This window comes from Ictalurus furcatus, chromosome 20 (assembly GCF_023375685.1).
Source record: "Ictalurus furcatus strain D&B chromosome 20, Billie_1.0, whole genome shotgun sequence".
NCBI classification, from domain to species: domain Eukaryota; kingdom Metazoa; phylum Chordata; class Actinopteri; order Siluriformes; family Ictaluridae; genus Ictalurus; species Ictalurus furcatus.
This window is the reverse complement of record NC_071274.1, coordinates 14,353,197-14,378,940: the sequence shown is the minus strand read 5'-3', so window position 1 is coordinate 14,378,940 and position 25,744 is coordinate 14,353,197. Positions and strand designations below refer to the sequence as shown.

General features: G+C 37.1%; 1 protein-coding gene across 1 annotated transcript in view; it reads left to right on the top strand.

Annotated features, from left to right (window-relative positions):
* Nucleotides 1-25,744, top strand: part of gpc1b (glypican 1b) — a 142,757-nt gene that overhangs the window by 100,077 nt on the left and 16,936 nt on the right. The window contains exon 3 of the mRNA XM_053652287.1: nucleotides 2,413-2,804. Within this exon, the coding sequence (XP_053508262.1) occupies nucleotides 2,413-2,804 (392 nt within the window). The remainder of the gene's footprint in view (nucleotides 1-2,412; nucleotides 2,805-25,744) is intronic.

Here is a 25,744-nt window from a genome sequence, read left to right as displayed (position 1 = left end):
TATGTTGCATACAATAGCAAATTCAGTGGTGCTTTTCCATTGATATGATGCACAGTTTAATCTTGCAGCAGACATCCTATAAGCAAGCACACACACACACACACACACACAGGCACACATACAAGCTCAAATTATTATGTCAACCTGAACATCAGGCTCACATTTCAAGCAATATTACATAATTCATGCTTGTAAATTATCCATAACTGTCATTAGTGTGAATTCTAGTGAACTAAAAGACCTCAGTGCACATATTTTCACAATCAATAACCTTCAGTATCCATGTATATAATTAGCCTGATTATTGTGATGAGGGGAACAACAGATACAGAAATGAGGTGTTAAAATAAATTTTAAATGGAAATGATTTGGAGGAGATGTTTCTTACAATTAATCAAGTTAATCAAATCAAAAAAGTTAAAACTTCTGGCACACTGCTATATATGCTATATATGACTCTAAATTGAATATTTATTTGATTCCTGGAGATGTTTATGCTGAGACAGCCTTGGAAAAATCAGATCTGTGTTACATTTAACTAAAAATAATGTGCCATTTGTGTCATTTCAAACTTGTAACGTGACTGCATTCTACTTTGGCCTTTTATTTCTCTCTGACTCTCCGCTCACTCTCTCTTACTCTGACCATCAAATCACCTGGGAGGACAAGTTCAGGGTATTAATTTTTCATTCATTTACAGCATTTGGCAAACACCCTTATCTAGAGTGACTTATATTTATCTCATTTATATAACTGAGCACTTGAAGGTTAAGAGCCGTGCTCAAGGGTCCAACAGTGGTAGCTTGGCAGTGCTGGGGGCTTGAACTCCTGACCTTCTGATCAGTAACCCAGAGCCTTTAACCACTGAGCCATATTCCTTGTTGAGTTCTGGAAAGAATATCTAGCTATGTTTTAACTTAATATGCTTCTGACACCTCAACACTGTACCTATAGTGCAAGCTATGTGTTCTGAAACTGAACAAAATAAAATCAATTGCAAATCTGTCATCTACAAGTAAAAGTCATCTTGAGAAAGTATTGAGGATATATAGTACTCGTACAATAGTCATATACAGTACCTGCTTTTCCCCCTTAGTCTGCGTTAATGCACATAACTAATACCTAGATATAAATCTCTCTATCTCTCTCTCTATCTCTTTCTCTGTGCATGTGTGTGTGTGTGTGCTTGACTGAAGTATTGGATGCTTTTCAATATCTGACAATGAGTCACTCTAAGCTTATGTTATCTCCCTCTTCCATAACAGGCTTCAATTCACACTGATTGTTTCTACTCACTGTGGGTGTGCTGTGGGTGTGTAACCTAGTTTTTCACTTATTCTGTCCTACATGTCTGAGTTGATTTCTGTACTGGTCATGTAATGATAAGACATGTCCATGTCATAAGATTAAGTTGGTTGTAGCTGGAAGAGTATGCTTTCTTCAGGAGCCCAAAAGCAGCTTAAAACTTGAAAGGTAAAGTGAGTTCAAAATAAATAAAAGAAATGGAATAGTAAATGAAGAGGAAAGTGATTTAGTGATGCTAGAACAGGTGAAGGTATAACTAATGTTTCACAGATTAACTTCGGTGAACTTACTGATATTGTCAGTGCATGTTCTGGATGTCATGTCCAAGTCATGAATGCAGTCAGAGAAAGAGTCTTATCCTGTAGTCTATTGTACGTGTCAAAATACTGATGATACTAATTTTACTTGTGTAGGACATTTGTTACCCCAGCATCTCTGATCTCTGCTCAGCATCTCAGAGTCAAAATATCATACAGACAAATTACTTGGACAAGAATACAAACCTGTATGCTATATACCATTTTTTTTCCTAAATGAAATACACAATAAAGATAGAAAAGTGCTGTAACGTGCAGGAAGAGGCAGGGCACAAGTGAGTAAACGCATTATAAGCCAATCTGGGCAATAGTGTGGATCAGAACACAGATCGGCAACATAAGATCATGATATAAAAAACAGAACAAATAGGGAAAGAAGAGAAAATCGCACAATAGGATAATTTGACGATACATTCATGGCACAACAAGGTATACATACACAAACTAATCACTGACCAACACAGAACAGGTGAACACAGTCAGGTAACCAACCAATGACAGGAGAGGGGTTGGGGACAGGACTGGAACGGAAGCCAAAACATGAGCACATGGTGTTCCTTGACATGAGAAAGGCAATGCAAACCATGACCTGTGAGCAGTAACTGATTTATTCCTGAGCGTAAATCCTGGTGGCCCAAAGCACCACACTGTTTAGTGTTTTACTTGATTCTAAAACATGATGAAACTCCATATTCAGAGTGTTGGATCTTTGAGTTTGACTTCTGATTTAAGGTCATTTTAAAATTGTTAATTATTTCTATTGTAACTTGTGTATGTGTGTTTATTCCAGGTTATTTCCAGGAACTGCTGAACCGTTCTGAAGCTTCTCTCCATGACTCATTGCAGCCCACCTTCGGTTCGCTCTTCTCCCAGAATGCCCAGGTGTTCCAAGATCTGTATTCAGATCTGCGGCACTACTACCGTGGCTACAAACTGAACCTGGAGGAGGCACTGAATGACTTCTGGGCACGGCTGCTGGAGAGGTTGGTGCGAGAACTGAATGGGCGCTACAGCATGGGAGAAGATTATCTGGATTGTGTGGCGAAGCAGGCAGAGACACTGCGTCCCTTTGGAGAAACAGTACGAGAGTTCAAACTCAAGGTCACACGCACCTTTGTGGCTGCCAGATCCTTTGTGCAGGGGCTCGTTGTTGCTGGGGAGGTGGTGCGAAAAGTTTCTCAGGTATGTAGAGCTGTGCCGTTTTTTGTTTTAGTTTTTCTTTTAATTTTGATGGTGGGGGGGAGTGGTGTCTAAGACTACCATATGGCTTAATACCTGTTACATAGGAGTTAATGTGAATGTGAGAGTTTTTCAACATGATCTCTATTCCCTCCATCTGTAGCATTCGATTAGCATTTGAACATGTTTCCATGTACAGAAAATTGTTTACTCACAACTAATTTAATGTATATGAATGTGTAATGGCAGTTGTTAAATTCCATAACTACAGATGCGGCCATTAGAAATGTGTGTCAAAGGAAACGTGATCCTACGATTTCATGCGGTATAATGCGGAATCACGCACATGCTGCAGGCACCGGAAATACAAGACCAGTAGGGGCAGTCATGTTTCATTTGAATAAGCACGGCTTGCTATTAGATACAGCTAGATCTGCCTGGACATATGCTGTATACACATATATATATTTTTTTACCAACCAAACAATGCTGTTTCTTATACTGAAGCCCATGATCTGCTGTGCTTGGCCCACAGATCTGTGAACCTCTCAGAACTGTTTTGCAACAAGCAGCAGAGCATATTAAACGTTGTCGAGCAAAAAAATGGAATGTGTGGTTGGTTAGGTATAAGAAAATATATTTTATATGGTTTACATAAAAATATTACGTTTCTCATCAGCACTTACCATAAACCTAATTTAAACAAGTTTCTTATTATAAGAGTGAGCATGGTCGAGTCACCTAGTATAGGTAACTATAGTATTTAAATTAATGTGGTTACAGTATGTGTGCTTGATTAGCACAGCAGTAACCTTCAAGGTTTAGTACGCCAACGATTGGGGTTTGAGCCCTAGCTCAGTTTAGTGTCTTTTACATGAGCTGTTTTTTTTTTTGTTTTTTTTTCCACTTTAGAAAGTTCCTCAAGGTAAGGTTGAATGAATTCCATCTTCTCCTTTCTTGCCAATGGAAACTTTTCTTCTTTTTTTAGATTAAAAGTTTGGCTCAGTGAATTTACTTAATTCGAATTCATACATCAGTTCCATGTGATTGAATTGCGTTTGAATTGTTTTTGTACATCAATCATGATTTGATTATATATTTTCAGTGTCCTGAATAGAATTAAACTTCACCTGAGTTTTGAACTGCCGTTGCTGGTGAACTTTTCATGAAGTTTCATTTGAAATATCTTTTGGGTAGTTCAGTGGAATGGCCTCCACACTTTGGGTTTGTGTGGGCCTAGGGTTATGGGCCATTTGCACCTGTGCTTAGGGTTGAGTGTGGATAATTCCTGCTAGTCCAGCCTTGCGATATGCTGCAGTGGTCTGACACAACCATTCACGTTTTTAACGTTCTGGAGAGGGGAAAGAAGTACGCGTGTCAGGACACACACACACACACACAAACACACACATTTCAGTAACATTTCAACAATATTTATTGCACATTTTCAATGCAGGTACATTAAACATGAGGCAAAATAAATATGCATAATATAAATATCATAAGTAAACGTAAGCCTCTCACTAATGTTCTCATTTCAAGCCAAACAAGACTGTATCTTCACGAAAAAATAACAAAAGTGCCAGTTGGGCAGTGAATGCATGGGAGAGGACTCTGGTGGACTGATCATACTGGGCTTTGAGTTTGCTTATTTTGCATGTCCTCACCTCAGACTGTTGTGGATATATTTGCTCAAAAGATCTGTGCTTTGTTGCGTAGTGGCACTTCACGTTGGCACTTTGTATTAGAGCCACGGTCTCTGAACATATGAGGTAGAGTGGTTTGACACTCGCTGTGGGAAGGATAAAGGTAAAGAAAAAATAATAATGCATGGCCGTTTAGGGCTTCCGTAGGATTGGGTTCAGTAACAAAGAAATTCTTTGTGTTTTTGAAGAGGATGAATCCTGCAACTTTTTCGCCTGTTACTTATTGACGCGTGGATCTCCCCTCCTCCCCAAATATTATCACCTCTCAGTAGCGCTTCTCTTTGAGTAAAATGCTTTTGCCGCCATTGCGATGTGATAGTCTTCAAATACGTACAAATAACTTGACCTGAGTAGAATTTATATGACTCTCCAAGTTTTATTCTTTTGCTCCTCCCCTTCAATTTGATGAGCCAAAAGATGATAAGATTACTTAAAGATGATACTTGCTTATTAAATGCCCAGTACATTTGCATGTGAATCCAAAGCTACTCAAGCTATAGTAAGTGAGCATATGCATTTTATTCCCTGGATTACCCAATTAAACAAACTGCATTACTTTTCTAAAAAAAAAATTGTCATTGTAATGTTACAAAGCATTCTTTTATTTTTCGATCTACAGTTAAATAAAAGTTAAACTGGAAAATTAAATGGTAGGCTATACAACTGCAACTATTTGTGGACATTGCTTGATCTAAATATTCTACATAATGAATAAAAATCACAAACATGACATTTGTGAATAAAACAATTTTATATATTAAATTTAAAAAATATATAATATATTTGTGTTGAATATCTCTGCAGCTCATCAAAAATATAAATGGGGCATCCATCAACTGAAAGCATGCTGTCAGAGTTAAAATTTAAATTAGCATTTTTGTATTTCGTTACTTCTGTTTCTAAATAAGCATTATGTCATCAGAAGTCTGTTTTGATTTAAGGGTCAGAAGCTGAAAGGAAATTCTCTTATATTATGTACTCTCATATTATGAACTGTATTAAGACACCTTGGATACGGGGAATACTGGGTTATAGTTTCTGTTTGTGTGTCTCTGTGCTATCAAATACCTATGATGAATGTATACATTTAATTACCTCTTTGAATAAGCTGATCAACTGCCATCCTTTAATATAGCTGAAACATGTAGACTTATTTTGTAGTATGACCCTGTGCGCTGTGTGTTTTGTCTATCTGTCTGGCCCCTGCACCAGTAGAAACTGTCCACGTACTGCTGTTATCAATGTGTATAAATACTCTTGGTTTGCATGAATAAACTCGGATGTCTACTTGAGCATGCATGTGTTAGTGTGTGTTCATTTAGGCTCCCCAGATCGATCTGAAGCGCTCTGAGGAGAACCACACTTTCTAAGCACAGAACTAAAAGTTAATAGAAGTAATTGTAGGACAGGCTGAAAGGCAGGACGGAAGATCTGAAAGGTATTCCTGAGATACTTGGAAATCTAACAGAAGCTGTACTAAATGACAAATAACCTAAAAATCACAAACATGACACTTGTAAATAAAGTAATTTATATATGCAATTTATTAGATCATTAAATAAAAACATGGCTAAGTAGTGAAAAAAAACATAATTGTTGGAATTATATGAATGAATGACAATTGCTTATTAATCACCCAATACATTTGCATGTGAATACAAAGCTACTCATGAGCTATTCAAGCTACAGTAAGTGAGCATATTCAATTCAATTCAGTTTTATTTGTATAGCGCTTTTAACAATGGACACTGACTCAAAGCAGCTTTACAGAAACATATAAAAACAGGATACAGATTTTAAGTGTGTGAATTTATCCCTGTTGAGCAAGCCGGTGGCAATGGTGGCAAGGAAAAAATCCCTAAGATGAAATGAGGAAGAAACCTTGACAGGAACCAGACTCAGAAGGGAACCCATCCTTATCTGGGTAACAACGGATAGTGTGAATGTAAAAGAAAGTTTATTATGGTTTTAACATGAAGTCTATTTGTTGAACTAGTCCACTGTTCAACAAAGGAGACCTGAGTGCAAAACTGCATGTGGAAAATTTCAGTCCCAAGGCCATAGTAGCAACCATAGTCCCAGCAACCACAGTGAGAATGTCCATGTGGAATTGAGGTCCAAAACCATTCCATGGTATTTCAAGCGGCACCATCCTATGCAATCTCCAGGTTGTAGCCTGCAGTTGATGAGAGCTCTATCCAGAGATAAGGCATCAGGATGTATCAGGCAGGTCCGGAGAGCAGAAAGAGTCAGGATTACTGGCATCTCCATAAAATCATGTGTGGCTCGACAGAAGGAGAGAGGGAGAGGAAGGTAAAGAGAGGGAGAGATTATTAGGCATGCTTACTATCCCGTGATGGATAAGACTATGTACTTTGCATAAAAGAAAGTCTATTCATGGTAAGCTTGAGTAAACAAATATGTTTTCAGCCTAGTCTTAAACACTGAGACTGTGTCTGAGTCCCAAACACTAATTTGAAGGCTGTTCCATAACTGTGGAGCTTTGTAAGAGGAAGCTCTTCCCCCAGCTGCAGCCTTCACTATTCAAGGTAGCAACAAATAGCCTGTACCTTTTGATCTAAGTAGGCGTGGCAGATCATAGAAGACCAAATGTTCACTTGGATACTGTGGCGCGAGACCGTTTAGTGTTTTATAGGTCAGTAGTAGTATTTTATAATCAACGCGAAATTTTACTGGGAGCCAATGCAGTGTAGATAAGATAAGGTGATGTGGTCGTATCTTCTGGTTCTAGTAAGGACTCTTGCAGCTGCATTCTGGACTAACAGGAGTTTGTTTATGCTCCTACTGGAACATCCAGACAGTAAGGCATTACAATAATCTAGTATAGAGGTGACGAAAGCATGAACTAAAATTTCTGCATCATGTAGTGACATTATATTTCTTATCTTAGCAATATTTCTGAGATGAAAGAAGGCTATCCTAGTAATACTATCTACGTGAGCGTCAAATGAAAGTCTGGAGTCAATAATCACTCCAAGGTCTTTTACTGCTACACCTGATGAAACAGAAAGGCCATCCAGAGCTACTATGTGATCAGAAAGCTTACTTCTAGCTACATGTGGTGCTAGTAGAAGTACTTCTGTCTTGTCAGAATTAAGTAAAAGGAAGTTAATAAGCATCCTATGTCTAATGTCCTTTACACATTCCTCAACTTTATGCAGCTGCTGTCTAACATCTGGCTTTGCTAAAAACATACAACTGTGTATCATCAGCATAACAGTGGAAGCTAATTCCATGTTTACAAATAATTAGCATTTTACTCCCTGGATTGCCCAATTAAACAAACTATATTCCATTTCTAAAAAAAGGATATATTTTTGTTATGAAACTTGATCACACTCACTTTATATACTTAAATTTTGTAATTAGAAACTTTTTTTAAAATTAGGGTTATCATAAGTTTTGATGAGAAACGTAATATTTTTATGTGAACAATTCAACCACACGTTCCATTTTTTTTTTTATTGTACTGTGTTCAGCTACAGTATATTGTTCCATGCTCCACCTGGTGGTTATTGTGTGAAGCACAACAAATTAATTTCTTACAACTGTGACTGCAAGGTACCTCGTGATCATACGTGACGAATCGCATGAAACCTTGTGAAAAAACATGCATTCTTAAAGACCACATCTGTAAAGGTTTTGTGACTAAAAAGCCAAATGCAACCAAAGGTATCTCAGTTTTATCCAACATTCTAACACTGGAGTAATACAGTAAGAATGAGTTCGAGTTGATTTTTTTTGTCCATGTGATCAGGCAGAAAATGGGGCACTTCTGTGTTTACTTTAACTTACACATAACCACATAAAGTAAGTTCCACTTCATGAAAGTACAGATTATACAGATTTAGAGTTTAAATTTGGCCAATGAACTAAAGCCCCAACAACTGCCTTTACACTTCCATTATACACTATGCACAATGCACTGCATCAATAGGACAGGGGCAGCTTATGACCAGTGACTTTTTTTTATGAGAAAAATATTCCAAAATTCTATATGTACTATGTTTAACATTAAACTTGTCTATATAGGCTATATATAACTGAAGAGTATTTCATACTCTTTTTGATTATATTGTTATAAATTCTAAAGCCTGGATCGATGGAACATCCATAGCTAAGTAGTTAAAGAGGATTAGGACAAACACACAAGACCGACACAAGAGACTGGGAACTTCATTCATTCTTCCTGCCAGTCTTTGTCTGTTCTCTTCCTGCTTATTTAGTGCTGAAGTTTCCTTCATTTTATCTCCAATATCCCTGTCCATTGCTCTGAGCACACTTTTTTTTTGCCCTGATCTCTTTTTTGTTCATGATTCACTGTGGATTGGGCAACTGCTTGGATATTCAGTCTCGTCTTGTCTACTCTTATCCATCTTTTAATTCTTTCTAAATCCTTTGTTGTTCTTTTTTGTCTCTAGCATCCTGCCATGTCTTACAGTACCTCTTTCACAGTGTTTTTTCACTGTTTTCATAACACACTCACACACAGTACACATACACATATGTACACATACACATATATTTATGCAGACAAACACAGCTGTAGGTGTACATACAATCAATGGGTATAAAATGCCTACACACCCCTGTTAAAATGGCAGGTTTTTGTACTGTAGAAGAATGTCATTAAGATAAATCATGTCAGATATAATGTCCATCATTGTGCAAGTGAAAAACAATCAGAAACTTTTATAGGGTTTTTTGTTTTTGTTTTTTGTTTTTTTTACCATAACCTAGTTGCATAAGTGTGCACACTCCTAAATAAATACTTTTTTTGAACCACCTTTTGATTTTATCATACCACTCAGTCATTTGGGGTAAGAGTCTATCAGCATGGCACATCTTGATGTGACAATATTTTCCCACTCTTTCTTGCAAAAGCATTCTAGATCCTTCAAATTGTGAGGGAATCTACTATGCAAAGCCATCTTCAGGTTACCCCAAAGATTTTTAGTTGGATTCAGGTCTGGCCTCTGGCTAGGTCATTCAAAAGCATTTACCTGCTTTTGATTAAGCCATTCGTTTGTTGATTTGGATGTATGCTTTGGGTCACTGTTGTACTTAAAGGTGAAATTCCTTATTATGTTTAGCTTATTAGCAGACACCTGAATGTTCTGCACCAAAATCAACTGGTACTTGTAGTTTTTCAGGATTCCCTCCACCTTGATAAAACCTACAGTTCTGGCTGAAGAAAAGCAGCCCTAAAGCATGATGTTGCCACCACCATGCTTCACCGTGGGTATGGTGTTCATATAATCTACGTTGAAGTCTTACAAACAGTAAGCTCAGAAGGGAAGAACCGAGAGCATGATGTAGAGAATAACATCCTCTCTTATATTTTCCAACTACTCCCTTGATTTTTGTCTCCTCCCTCTACAAAAGTGTGCCACAAATGTGTGTGGAGTTAGGTTGCCAGGTTTGTGGTACCCAGATTGGACCAACAAAGTTGCGGGTGAAAAAGCAAGGATGTGGGTGTTAGGTTTTCTTTGAGTTAGTTTAAAATTAACCAACAGCCACCAAGCTCTTGTTTTAAAGCAAATAATAATAATTTATAAATAATAATCTACTTTTGTGAGAGGAGGAGTGGAAGATGTTTTTCACCAGACCAAGGCTTTATCACAAAATGTACCATCAGAAACCTACAGTAAGTTTTAGCAATGTGCCATAAGAAGTAAATGATCCTTGGCTTGAAAGCCTAAATTGGACAAAAATTAATAAACATGCTTTTTCTTGAAAACATGCTAGCTGAGAAAAAAATGTAACTTGTATAGTCTCAGCACACACTTCATAATCACTTCATTGCAATCTTCAATGCTAACGCTCACAAGCTAGCTAACATGAGAAAACTTGACAGTATACCTTAGAGTATTTTTAATCCATTTGAGTCATAAGATATATACACAATTATAATTAATGAATTCAATCCAGAACCCATCAAAACATTCAAACTTAGACTAATGTCAGTGATTACTGGCAGGATTCCTATAATCCTGAAAACTGAGCCAAAATATTATTTTTACCATTTTGAATAGCGAATATGCAGTATACTACTGTACTAAATTATGCTAACATTTTAAATTTGCAGCATTGCTCCTGACTGGTAAAAGAGAAAAGCCCTGTTGTTTGGAGGTTTTGAGACTGTGTGGAACAGATGGTATACTGTCTCTCCCCTGTTTGTCACAGGGACAATAGCCAATCATGGGTAACTGTGAGCTCATGTATGTGGAAGAGGGCAGGTAGTACTTTTCTCCAAGTATGTTGTATTGACTGCCCTTTGAAGCAGCAGAAGCAGAAGCTTGAAAAGATACAGTTGGCTGGCTTCATGTCTTGGAAGAAGCATGTGTTAACCTTCATCCTCCCCGGTAGGTAGCTGCTGTATGATAGGGGACAACTGGCTGGTGGGTGAGAATTGGCAAGTGACCAAATTCCCACAGCAGTGGTGACCAAATTCCCAGGGCATTGGGGGCTCAGTGGATAAGGTTCTGGGTCACAGACAATGGTCAGGGGTTGAAACCCCAAGACAATTCAACTGCCCCTGTTGGGCCCTTGAGCAGTGCTCTGCTCCATGGCTGACCCTGCGATCTGATCCCAGCTTCCTAACAAGCTGGGATAGGCTAATAACAACAACAACAATAATAATAATATTAATAATTATAATTTCACTGTACTGTAATGTTTATTTGTCAAATAAAGGCTTCATCGTCATCTTAATTGAGGAGATGGAAAGTTTTTTTCCACAAAAAAAGCAAAAGCTGTGGTCATGTTCATTTTGTTTGAAGTTGTGGAAAATAAAGTGATGGAAAAATAATCATTTTAGTTAAATTGCCCGGAACACTGTCCATGCTAACCTTGCTAAAAAGCAGCTGAGACCAGGGTGACCAGGATAATGCAGGATAATTGCAAGCAAACAACTAATAACTGGCCATGATTTGTCTTGAGCCATTTGGCAAGAACATTTGAAATTATTAAGATTTATTTTAGTTTGAAATGTTATATGATTAAGCCCTGCGATGGGTTAGCACCCAGTTCAGGGTGTCCCCCGCCTTGTACCCCAAGATTCCAGGCTCCCCCGTGACCCTATGTACAGTACAATAAGCGGTATGGAAAGTGATTGGATGGATGGATTTTATATGACTATGCAATTTATTTGGAAATATGTATGGAAATATGTTCATTATTTTTTTACTTGATTTCATTAACAGTGGCCATAACTGAACCTTAGAACCATCATAACACTCGTCAGCGGTGGTGTTTTGATGAAAGAGTGGATACAGTTAGGCTAGAGCACTTAAAGTAATTACAGCAATAACACCAGTTTCTTCCTCCTCCTCCACTGCACCCATGTTTTCCTCCAGACTGACTGATCTTCACAGACAGTATCATATACACATTCAGACAGTCAGACAGTAATGGATGCCTTGCTTTTGCTCAATATTTCCTGAGTAGGCAGCATTTGGACACAATAATGAAGTATAATACAGATTCCCTTGAGCATTATTATTCAGAAGTTAGTGTGGGATATTCTGTGAACATTTTGTGGCCTTTAGTCAATATGGTAATCACAGTCAAATGGCAAACGTGTGAATGTGAGATGAACTACTGATGCTTTTACCTAAGTTCCAAATGTCACTGAGTCTACTTTCCTGATGAGGTTAGGGACCAGTGCATGAACACGAACACACACACACACACACACACACACACACACACACACACACACACACACATACACACACACACACACACACACACACACACATCTCAGATCTTCACAGACACATTTGTTTGAATCAGTATACAATTGGATTGCTATACCTGGATTTGTTGCAGAACTATGCTGTGTTTTCACACAATGCCTCACTAATCATTTAGTGTGCAAAATCTTCCAGTGATACAGCTCAGCCATTGCAATGCTTTGGCTATCAACTCTGCAAAAAATGACATCTTAGCCAGTGGAAATACCTTGAATATAGTCAAATGTATCTACTATTTCCTATTATAAGATTACAATAAACCAAATATAAGATTATTAAACCTATTTTCAAGAAATTTCAAGTTTGAAATAGTCTTGTTCTTTGGGCAGATAATTTTGCTAATTTTAAGCGTTTATTTATTAAAAAAATAAAATAAGCTAAATTAATAATAATAAAAAAAAATTAGACTAAGAAAACCACAAATTTGAAATGAGTAATAATGTCTTGAAATAGGTGTAGTGATCTTATTTGGTTTATTGTAATGTTATAATAAGAAATACTAGATAAATTTGACTATTTTCAAGATATTTTCACTTGCTAAGATTACATTTTTTGCAGTTAAAGTCACAAACTTTTTCCATTCCTATTTGTTCTATTGAAATAGTTAATCTTATAAGTCTTAATTAATGGATTTATTTTGGATTGCTTTCTTTCAAGGTATTAACAGGCAGTTACATGTGTGATAAATAAATAAGCTTTTGAGACCTTAGTAATCTGGTAGCACGCTGGCCACAGGCTTTGGAGTGAGTGGCACTCATTTTATTTCTAGATATCTACTTATATTGATGTGATTTTATATGAGATTTAAATAAAGAAAAATAAGGATAAGACACACGTTTCCACAGTTGTCAAGCTGTCAACACAGCAAATGTTGCCTCTCTTTCACTGTACAAAGACACTCACTGAAACACAGAGTCCATAAATGCACTTAATGATTAGTCTCACACAGGTCCACCTGTTCATTTAATAGCAATCTTGTTTCCCACAACTCCTCCTTCCATTCACAACCTCCACCTGACCACGCCCCTGCTGCCACAAAGTTATGAAACTTGACAGTGTAATTTGTGCCAGAAATTGCAGTAACTCATGCTGATTAAAAGATCTAAAGCCTATAAATCGAGGTATACATTAATGTGTCTCTCTACATGTAAATCTCAGGAGTTCTTATAATACATATTTTTTCTAAATTTACTGGATTTAAAAGAATAACTGCTCCTGCAACAATTTAAATAAATTTGTTCACATTCAGCCTGTTAAATGAGGCCCAGTGTTTCCAGGATAATACTATTTTAATATTAACTTGCTAACAGGTTAACAACATTGACCATGTTTAATTAATTACTAGTGTCTCTGTGTGCCAGGATAAATTATATGCGCCCAGGTTTCATGTTCAGTCAAGCTTTCCTCATTTGTTGATCAAACTAATAATTGTGATGGAAATATTCTGCACAATTCAGCTGAGTTCAGGACATGAGCACCATTACTCATTACTCAACTGTGACATTCTGAGGAATCGCAAATCAGGCAGGTGTTTCGGGGCGGTCATGGTAGGTGTGGGGAGGACATCTGTATGATGAATGAATAGTCATTTTAACTATGACCTCCATCAAAATGTAAGGTTAACATTGTTCAGAGAGAGAGCGAACAAGAGAGCAATCCTCACTCCTGTGGGTGTACAGAGGTGTGCCAGAGGCTTGTCTGTGTGCAACAGGCAAATAAACCCAGAAATAGAGGTCACAAGCAAAATGTGAAAAGAAGATACATTAGTGATGACGCTTTTTTTCTGTTACTGTGCGAATGTGTGGGTGTTTTGCCTCAGTGCATGTGAATAAGACACCACAAGGAGTAATCACACACGTATATTTTAAATTTATTTCCTTGTTCTGTAAGCCATGCTTAATATTCTAAATAGTAATATTCATAATGATAATGATCTTCTATAAGGAAATGTTCAGTATGGAAGAAACACTGTATTAAATTATCAGTATGAAATGAGAGTGGTGTAAATGTTTTGTGAGCAGTTGTCACGTCTCAAGACGTAATGCAGATAGAGATGGATGCAAGTGCAGTTCAACAGTTTTATTAAAGAGAGACACAGGCAGGTAAATCCAAATCGTAATCCATAAACGTAATCCAAAACATGCAAAAGGTCAGGCAGTCGGCAAACAGGCATAAACGGGGCAAAGCAGGAATCAAGGACGCAGTCACGGAAAACAGGGTCGAGGAACAAAACAAGAAACATAAACAATGACTAGGAACTGGGAACGGAATCTAATCTAATATTCCAAGCTGTGTGCTGGAAGGCACGCAGTATATATACAAACTTAATCAGCGTCTTAATTGCTGACGGCTGACAGCACTTCAGACACACGTGAAATAACAGCCAATGACAGAACAGGGAGGAGACATAACAGAAACATAACAAAAGCACGTGTCCAAATGTCACGGTTGTCAACAAAGGAAAAGCAGGTGCTCACGCATCTGCTTGTGCACGCGCGCTCACATGCTCTCCCGCGTGCTGCTTAAAGGGGAAACTGTGACAGCAGTCGCTACTAACATAGAGTTTAATGTACACTGTAGGAGTTAAAGGAAAAATCCACCCTGATGCACATTAAATATGTTTATACTAGAATATTTGTAATGTGCTTAGTGATTCTGGTGCTAATTTCTTGGTTGCTGTTGTATGTTTCTTGCTCCAGTGAGAAGTTAGTGAATGTCTGCTGCTCTGCTTTGTTTTGTTTTGTTTTGTTCAGAGCTTAATTTGAGCTGGAACAGGACCTGGCACCTCCAAACTGTAACACACTTGCGTTTCAGAACCTTTTTATGTGGACCTCTGCAGCTGGATGTTAACAAATAATTTTTTTTTTTAGTTTTTTAAATCATCAAAAGTAAAATAGAACAGAAAAAACTTTACAATTATAAAAGCAAATCTTATATTACTGGTGCTCAAATATTGCTAATCGCCAATCAATAGCCCCTTTCACATAACATAATAATTTCAAGTTCAAAGTTCAAAGTTGTCATGAAGTGAAGCCTAGAATCGCATAGCATGGGTTGTTGTGTTATGGCGGAGAGAAAGCAGTTATTATTAACAGCATTTTTTAAGAACACAAACAATGACGGTGCAAAAATGGAGCAAAATACTAAAAAGGCAAGAGTCCAAGAGAGCAAGTGGCAGCAGGTCACTGATGAAGCAGTTTGGCGACCATTCCCATAACTAGCAGTGATGATGCTACCCTGATTGTGGAAGAGTTTTAGAACCGCTTACAAGGAGGCTGAACATGGTCAACCTGTGCATGGCTTTGAAAGTGAGCTTGACTGCCAGCAATTAAATGGAGTTAACAGCCGACGTACAGTCATTCTGGCTTTTAGGGAGTACAGGGACTCAAATAGACAAAAAGTTCCAGAAAGACTGAGGCAGTTGTTGGCTTCTGTGAATACCAAACCAATCTCGAGTGGAGTGTGAGCGGGGTTTATTAACAAATGAATCTCATTTGTAGCTCGCTTCTCATCCCCACCATCTCATCTCTGATGTTTTTGAACATTGTGGACAAACTGCTTACAAAATTCAATCTCAAGCCATTTGTGCACTCAAGACAATTGGATACATAATGGACACAGGATAACCATGGACACTCAAAGCAAAAAACTACACAGGATAGAGGAGAAGGACACTGACATGACAGCTTCGTGGAATATTTTGTGTTAGGTAAGATGCTTTTTTTCTTGATTATGTTCTGCATTTAATGTTAGTTTATTGTAGGTAAGCCTAGTTTATGAAACATAGCACTGTTTTTGAAGGGTTTTGGGCAAAAATGCAAATGAAGACGAAAGTGCAGGGATGGGACAAACAACAGTGATTAGTGATTGTTCATGGGGAACAGTGGTGATCATTGACTGGTTGATGGGAACAGTGTTGATCAGTGATTAGTCAATGGGAGCCATGATTATCGGTGATTAGTCGACAGGAACAATGGTGATCAGTGACTGGTTGATGGGAACAATGGTGATAGTGACTATTGATGGGAACAATGGTGATCAGTGATTAGTCGATGGGAACAATGGTGATCAGTGACTAATGATGGGAACAATGGTGATCAGTGACATTGATGGGAAGAATGGTGATAGTGACTAATGATGTGAACAATGGTGATCAGTGATTAGTCGATGGGAATAATGGTGATCAGTGACTGTTGATGGGAACAAAGGTGATCAGTGACATTGATGGGAACAGTGGTGATCAGTGACTTTTGTTGGGAACAATGGTGATCAGTTATTGGTTGATGGGAACACTGGCTTGCAGAAGCACAACTCATCAGGCTTTATACACCGCTGGTGAGTTGAGCAAACCTGCTTTCTTAACCCTTAAATGCATGCATGTTTCGCCAACCATTATTACATATTTGGGTCGTTAGCGACCCGGAGTATAAATGTAACATGGATGGATCTCTAAACTGCCCCAATAGTATTAAACTGTCCTAATGTTTTATTAACAATTAAAAAATAATACAATACAGCATATTTCATTATATTTTGACATTTTATTTGTCAATAAACATATAAAAATATACACAGTTAAAATTATGCACTTATAATTAACGCACTAAAATAGTGAAATTATTGTAGCATTTTCTTTCAATCGTTTCAGTCACCATAACAAAATTAAAATCATTACAATATTTAATATTTTTGTAATTAAAGTAATTTTATAATGTATAATTTTCATGGCTAAAAACAGGGACTGTTCTGGGGCTGAGCCCAGATTCTTCTCCATGCATTTTTTTCCAGCTCAGCTAGAAGCCTTCCATAAAGTTTTGTTTTATGGAAGATGAGGTAACTTAGCTGTCAATGTATGACATGTTCGGAAAAAGTTGGATTTATCATAAAACTTGCCTCAGGTATCGTCACTGTTTGTAGGACTACCAGACCTATAAAATATAAAACTTTTCTAACTAGGCTAGTTTGGTGTTGTTAGCCAAAGGGAGGCACAACTAAGCTATCGGTAGCTCCTACAGTGCCATGCAACATACATTATCTTTCCTTGCGCTGCTCATATCATGTTCACATAAATTGAAACTCATATAGACATTTACACACCTTGTTTCCTGCTCAGCATCAGAGGATGTTGATGTTTCCGTTTCAACCTCTTTAGTGGTATAAAAAAAGACCAAAAAAATCAGCGTACAGTGCATCCGGAAAATATTCACAGCGCTTCACTTTTCCCACATTTTGTTATGTTACACCATTATTCCAAAATTGACTAAATTTATTATTTTCCTCAAAATTCTACAAACAATTCCCCATAATGACAACATGAAAGAAGTTTGTTTGAAATCTTTGCAAATTTATTAAAAATAAAAAACAAAAAAGCAGCCTTTGCCATGACACTCAAAATTGAGCTCAGTTGCATCCTGTTTCCACTGATCATCCTCCCCCCCCCCCCCCCCCCCCGTTTCATTTTTATTGAACATTTCTGCTGAAAATTTCTGCTGAACATTTCTACTGAACATTTCTGCTGAACATTTCTGCTGAACTAAACATTTCTGCTGAACACTTCTGCTGAACATTTCTGCTGAACTAAACATTTCTGCTGAACATTTCTGCTAATCATCTCTGCAGAACTCCATCAAGCCTGAATGGTAGAGTGGCCAGATGGAAGCCACTCCTCAGTAAAAGGCACATGACAGCCCACCTGGAGTTTGCCAAAAGGCACCTGAAGGACTCTCAGACCAAAGATTGAACAAAGATTGAACTCTTTGACCTGAATGGCAAGCATCATATCTGGAGGAAACCAGGCACCACTCATCCTGGCCAATACCATCCCTACAGTGAAGCATGGTGGTGGAAGCATCATGCTGTGGGGATGTTTTTCAGTGGCAGGAACTGGGAGACTAGTCAGGATCGAGGAAAAGATGAATGCAGCAATGTACAGAGACATCCATGATGAAAACCAGAGCTCCAGAGCGCTCTGGACCTCAGACTGGGGCGAAGGTTCATCTTCCAACAGGACAACGACCCTAAGCACACAGCCAAGATAACAAAGGAGTGGCTACAGGACAACTCTGTGAATGTCCTTGAGTGGCTCAGCCACAGCCCAGACTTGAACCTGATTGAACATCTCTGGAGAGACCTGAAAATGGCTCTGCACTGACGCTCCCCATCCAACCTGATGGAGCTTGAGTGGTCCTGCAAAGAAGAATGGGAAAAACTGCCCAAAAATAGGTGTGCCAAGCTTGTAGCATCATTCTCAAAAAGACTTGAGGCTGTAATTGGTGCCAAAGGTGCTTCAGCAAAGTATTGAGCAAAGGCTGTGAATACTAATGTAAATGTGCTTTTTTTGTTTTTTATTTTTAATAAATTTGCAAAGATTTCAAACAAACTTCTTTCACGTTGTCATTATGGGGTATTGTTTGTAGAATTTTAAGGATAATAATGAAGTTAATCCATTTTGGAATAAGGCTGTAACATAACAAAATGTGGGAAAAGTGAAGCGCTGGGAATACTTTCCGGATGCACTGTATATCCATTTTTACTCACACTGACTGTGTGAGCTAGCGTTTGGAAGAATTGAGAGCTGTCAGCCATGAGTATTTCCATGTATTTTCCTGTAATCCCTGTCTGATTAGACTAGCCTCCATTCACTGAGGATATAAAATTACAACACCGCCGTCTTCTTTTACTGATTTTCAGTTACGTAGTGACGAACCGCTATAGGTGGATAATTATTCATGGCTAAAGAAAAAATCTACAGCCCCCAATGCCCCGGCCAGGTTACACCCCTGCCTAAGAACAATATTATCAAGTAATATTATGGTGGCAAATATGGCACCTTCTGTGCTTCCTCCAATAAATTCAGCATCTGGCTCATATTCAGGATCTGGATCATTCCAGGATATTATCATGTTCATAATCATCAAAATCAATAGTTTGTTCGCAGACAGCTTCATCAGATCCACCATCAAACAACGCTAGCTGATTATAAACTTGTTCTGCTGTAAATCGCTGAACCATGTCAAAATTTGTAACATTTCTTTTACATCATTGGCTATTCTGATTGACACATTACATCATCATTGTTTACCAAACATTTCTACCTTGAGGAATAAAAATGAATTGCACTTATTATATATATAAGATATATTTAATCTATATATATATATATATATATATATATATATATATATATATATATATATATATATATATATATATATATATATTATGTATGTATATGTATATATATATATATATATATATATATATATAATATATTGAGCCGTGAGAGATTCAATACTGTTGCGCAGAGAAATATACTTACACGATTACATACCTCAGGTCGGTAGCAACCCCATAGACTTTTTACAATAAATGAATTATAAAAGAGATATTATTCAACAATTTTATATTTTTTTCATGTTATATTGTTGACAATAAATAGATTGATACTAAGAAGGTGGGGGTCTAATGTGAAAAAATTAATGAGGGGGAGGGTACTGAATGACGTCCCAGGTTGCTAACGGCCCGAGGTATGCGTTTCAGGGTTAACTAAATAAATTACGTCTTATCTTAACTCATATAACCAGCAGCTGTAATGTGAGCTAAAGAACCATTTATAGTACAAGACAGTCACTAATGTCTGCAAGGAGTTGCCAGATTTGTTGCTAGGTTCTTTTTCAAAATAATGTCACTAAAGTGGTCTAAAAAGGTGAGGGCTAATTCCTACTGGCACCACTATCAGCAGGTAGTTGAACTGCATTGTGGGTAATGTAGGAAGCAGAGTGAAAATAAACAGTTGTCTATGAAGGACATTTAAACATACTTTTACACAACTGAAGATCATGTTCATTGTAAATATTAGCATACAAATTGTTAAAGGTGTATTTTTCCTCCAAAATATTTTTTAAATGTAAACATTACGATATTTTTAAAATGTAAACATTACCATAATCCCTTAGTCATGTTTTCCTCCTCTTAGTCATGTACTTAATCATTGAATAGGACATTGATTAGAACACCCCCCTGACCCCCCCCCCCCCAACTGTCAGATGATGAGTGAAAAGTAATAAACAATAGGGAGGAAGAATATCAAGAATAAATAGAAAATTGACAATCCTTAAGTAGAGTAGCAAAAATTAAATGACAGAAGAAAGAAGTTTTCAAGGAGGAAAAAAGAGCGGTAAATGGAGACAGAGCACAGCTGGTTGTCTTCTTGTAACAGCAACATGCCTATCCTTTGCTTTCTTCCCAGGTTTTTGGTTCTTATTAAAGGCAAAGTTTTCTTCATGTCCTTGTAACTAGGCCAAGCAGAGCATTTTTGCCCTCACCGGGGGCAGAGGAGTTCGCTCATATTTCTCTATAATTACTATAGCAGATGTCTTTAAAGAGGACTTGTCTCTACCAAGCTTGCCAACATGCCCCTTACCAAATGAAGGCTTTTAGGGAGAAAGTATTAACAAGTGTGAATAAATCAAGTAACAGTAAATACAATCCATGTTTGTTTCTTTGCATTTTGATGAACCAACATCTTTTATTGCAAATTCTTTGGATTTTAGAAAAATGTAATCAGTTCAGTTACAAATAAATTTTATTCACGTACAGAATGCATTCATCTATGTTAAACTGATAAACTAGTGCTAGCTCATGAACCTAATTGAGAAGCAGGAAGGTGGCATTAGCTAGCTAGTGGCAAATAATTGTAGTAACATTTTGTGTAGACCTACTTTTATACATCAGTGCCAACCTAGTCTTACAAGGGTCAAAAATATTTGCATGCAACTTATCTACAGCACTTTCTATATGTTGAATAACAATGTTCTGGAACTAGCATACTTGCCATAGCAATGCATCAAACTTTCACTTAATTTCTCTATACATGTATTTCATGTTCTGCGTCAGCTTAACATAATCAACACACCTGTACCACTATGCTACGTATTTGAATAAGATCGATATGTACCTCTTTCGATATTTTACCTCTTTTTGAAACATATTGAGCATAGCCCATTTCATGCATAAAGTTTGTTCTTTTCACAACATAATGCATGATTAGACTTACTGAGCTCATGAAACTTCTCCTCTTCTCTGCAAATGCAATCAGGCTTGCAAGTCACGTGGCGGAGCAGTACGGTAACACAGGTATTTTCAAAATTCTGAAGGTCTCTATATTCTCAGCAGCCTAAAGAATTGAAAGCTTAAATCCGTATTACCACATGACCTGCCTGATTGTGTTGGCAGAGAAGAGCAGAAGTTTTTCATGAACCTTGTAAATCTAATGTTGTGAAAAGCACAAACTTTATGCATGAAGTAGGCTATGTTCAATATATAAAATAAATAAATACATAAATAAAGAGGTAAAATTATTCATTACATATCAATCCTTTAAATAACATAGTGGTATAGGTTAGCTTGGTTAAATTATGTTGGTGTAGAACGTGGCATACAGAGCATTCAAATAGAGAATTTGATGCAATGCTTTGCAATGTATGCTTGTGCCAGAACGCTGGAATTCAACATAATTGCTGTAGAAGTTGCATGAGAATTTTTTTTTTCTTTGAGACTGGGTTTTCAGTGTATATGCATATGTGTATATGTGTGTGTGTGTGTGTGTGCGTGTTGTTGGGGGTCATTTTACCAAAACTCACGGAATGACTCTAGCTTGAATACCATAAAAACAACATGGTTCTCTTCCTAGGTGAAAAGATGTGACCATTTAAAGCAGAACAACTGCTGCTGCAGCAGTAACTTTCCTCATTGATTGCTCTGTCTGAATGGGGTTTGATCATCTTTAATCATTTTGTGAGTGATGATAATAAAATGTTTCAATGCTGTTCTCTCACAGCAGTCATTTTGCGAAAGGCGCATTATGTCTGTATTAAATGAATGTCATTGTGATTATTCTCATCAGGGCGTTTTTCACATTAATGATGCTGATTCTAATTATTGCATCCTGCCATCCATAATTCACAAAAGAGTTTCAGTCTTAACATTTATGATGAACAATTGCAAATCTCTTTCAAGCTGTGACTGAAACACTGTATTAAATGGCTTCTCCGAGTTCTCAGTCAGATATATGAATCTACCTTTGATAAATTGCTGTTTAAATAAATTAATAATCTGTAGACATCAGCATGCGAGTGTGTGTGTGTGTGTGTGTGTGTACATACTGTATGCCTGTGGCACCTGTTGCAATCACTTTCACCTTGTCTCGTGTCACATATCTTTTAATTAACCTGCATTACCCATACACCTCAAAACAACCTTATAACTAACATAACATTAGCAGTGGCTAAATCAATTAAGCTCATTGCTTTTATGCTGGATGCTGTATTATGAAGTCATGTAGTTGTGGAAGAACAATTAGATCCATAATCAATTAAAAATAATGGTCCCAGGAAACATTAGGATTTCTTGAACTTCAGAAATTGGCATGCATGGAAATGGGACACAAGCATATGTATGAGTTGTACATATCATAGAAAAAGATGCACACAAAAGATGCACAACTGAATCCTTTGAAGCAGAGGCTCTCCTCAAAGTGTGTGTGTGTGTGTGTGTGTGTGTGTGTGTATATAATGTGTGTATATATATAATGTGTGTGTGTATATGTATTAGAGATTAGGGATGTCACGATACCAAAAATCTATTAGTCGGTACCGATACCACCAAAAGTACATGGTACTCGATACCAAAGTTGATACCATGGTGTGGTATAAATTTTTGTTTAAAATTTTAAAAATAAAATTAAAAACTCTTGGAGGACATCCTCCTCTGGCTAATACTGGCAAAAAGAGAGAGAGGGGGGGGGGGGGTATTTTAGTTATCAAACACTCTCTCACAATGACTAATAAAACTGCTAAGTGCTAATAACAAGTGCTAAGGTGCACTCCTAAATGTGCATGCATACACACACCCCTTATTCTCTGAATGCAAGCATTACTTTAAATTCACTGATATGGTGGCAGGTCAAAAAGATTTATTAAAACCATTAACATTTGAATAATTATTAGTGACATTATACTTCATTTTGCTGACAGGACATGGGTTGAATGGCGATGCATGGTGGCCCATTAGGAGGTAGTTTATAACATTGCAATGCGTTAGCATCGTTAATAACTGGCTATCGCAAACATTACATGGAGCATAACGTTAGCTGGTTTCACGGCCACAATGCCAGCTGCCTGACACAAACATAATATAGGACCGTCTTTCAGGTGCTTCGCCAAATTCGAGGTGTTTCCTCACTTTGTTTGAAATGAAAGATAGCATTAGTTGCACACCGGCAACCTATGCTACCTTTCCTCTCAACAAGCTTTCCTCTTTCTGCCTCTCAATGAGTTGGGGCGGAGCTTAAATTGTCGCCATTTTCTGTAGTTTTTCCCGTGTGCTTGTAGGAGTTCTTCTTCTTCTTTACCACTTGTGGGCCAACTAAAACACTTGCGCGTGTTTGCTGCCCCCATCAGGTCCGGAAGAATTGCAACCTCGGTACATTCATTACCAACGGTACCTATGATACTGCAGAAAAACAAGTACCGTCACATTTTAAGAATGTTGGTACTGACTTGGTACCGAAGTATCGGTTCTCGTGACCTCGCTATTAGACATGCACCGATACAAAATTTCTCAGCCGATACCGATAACCGATTTTTCAGAGTGATATCGGCCGATACCGATAGTTCTGCCTTTTATGCATTCTTTTAAATGAATAATAATTAATTCCACAATTCTGAAAGAAATGCAAATAAAAACTTTATTCTCTCCATTTCAACAAGTTGTTTCATAAACAGAAAACACATTACTCAAATTCACGTTAACATATTGACTAAATTCTGAAGATTAAAGTAAGATTTCTTAACTCATTGAATGTTATTAATTCATATTAGCAGAATTAATTGACTGAATTCTAAAAAACCTCCTGTTAGGCTCACATTCACTCACCACAAACAAAACTTCATTTCTACTTCATCACTAAACATCAAACTGGTAATATATAATGCAATATTTTTTATATTTTACCATTAACTGGATATGAAATATAATACTCTACAAATATGTGTTTCTATGCAATATATGATCTCATGTTCAATTAAATCTTTCAACTGTGTACTGTCATTTGAATTCAGCACGAGCAGCTCGAGTAGCGTGACAAAAAAAAATTTAGACTCAACACCGAAACTCCCGATTCACTCCTGCAGCGTCCGGTGTAAACTTTTAGCGGTGCAGAGATTACAAACTGCAGTTTTGTAGTCATTCCACACAAGAGATATCTTCTTTACACACAGCACGAATGTGTTTCCCGGCCTCTTTTGATTGACAGGATATAATCGGCCCTGATCATCGGATGTTTTTAAACTATCGGCTGATAGTTTGGCCTTTATCAGCCGATACCGTTTATTGGCCGATACATCGGTGCATCTCTAATAAATAAATATATATATATATATATATATATATATATATATATATATATATATATATATATATATATATATATATATATACATGGACTATTAAATAAGAAAATCTATCTTGTTAAAAAATAATTTCCTCTTTACAATGGCACCTGTATGAGTATTTACATTGCAGTAATAACAAATAACAATATGAATGTGGCTTTCATACTATCAATATATTATTGATACTATGACAGTAATTTCTCTGTAACTAACATAACTGAACTGTTTTTTTTTGTTTTTTTTTAATGGTGTAGCTATACTAACTAATGTTTAGAGGGAAAATTCATAAGTCACTTATTGTAGCTAATTATTCTTCTAGTTACATTGGCCAATACAGGCACAGTCATGTAAGTCACTGTAATTTTATAAATATATATTATATTATAAAAAAAAAAAAAAGCCATGAACAATCATACAACAGCATCCAAATGTACCCCTGGTTATATCAGGCTGCATTGTGCAACTTTCTGTCTTTTTTTTCCCCTGTCCAGCTTTACAATGGTCCATTTAGTCACAGATATACTTGGCATAAATTCCCCCCAATGAGCAAGTTCCTCTAACTGTTGCCATCTTTCTCTTTCTTTCACACTTCTTATCTTTTTCAATTTTCATTGTTTCTTATTCTTCCTGTACAGACACACACATACACAAAACACACTCAGTTTTTATTTGGATAGCTTTAGATTCAAATCGATCATGTAAAATTTCATTAAAGCATAAAAAAATTATAAATAATTATAATTTAATAGTCTGCCCTATCATCTGGAGCTTGCCAGTTTGAATCCTGACAATGCCACAGCCATCCATTACTGGGAATCCAAAAGAGATAAATTGGCCATGCTGTCTGGTTGGAAAGGATGGCATACTCCTCTATCAATCATAGTGACACTAGCCAATCGTGGGTGTCTGAGAGCTCATGCTTGCAGAAGGGGATGGATAGCGTTTTAATCAGAGTGTTACGCCGCCCTGTGGTGCAGCATAAGTACCAGTTTGAAAAAGTGTAGTCA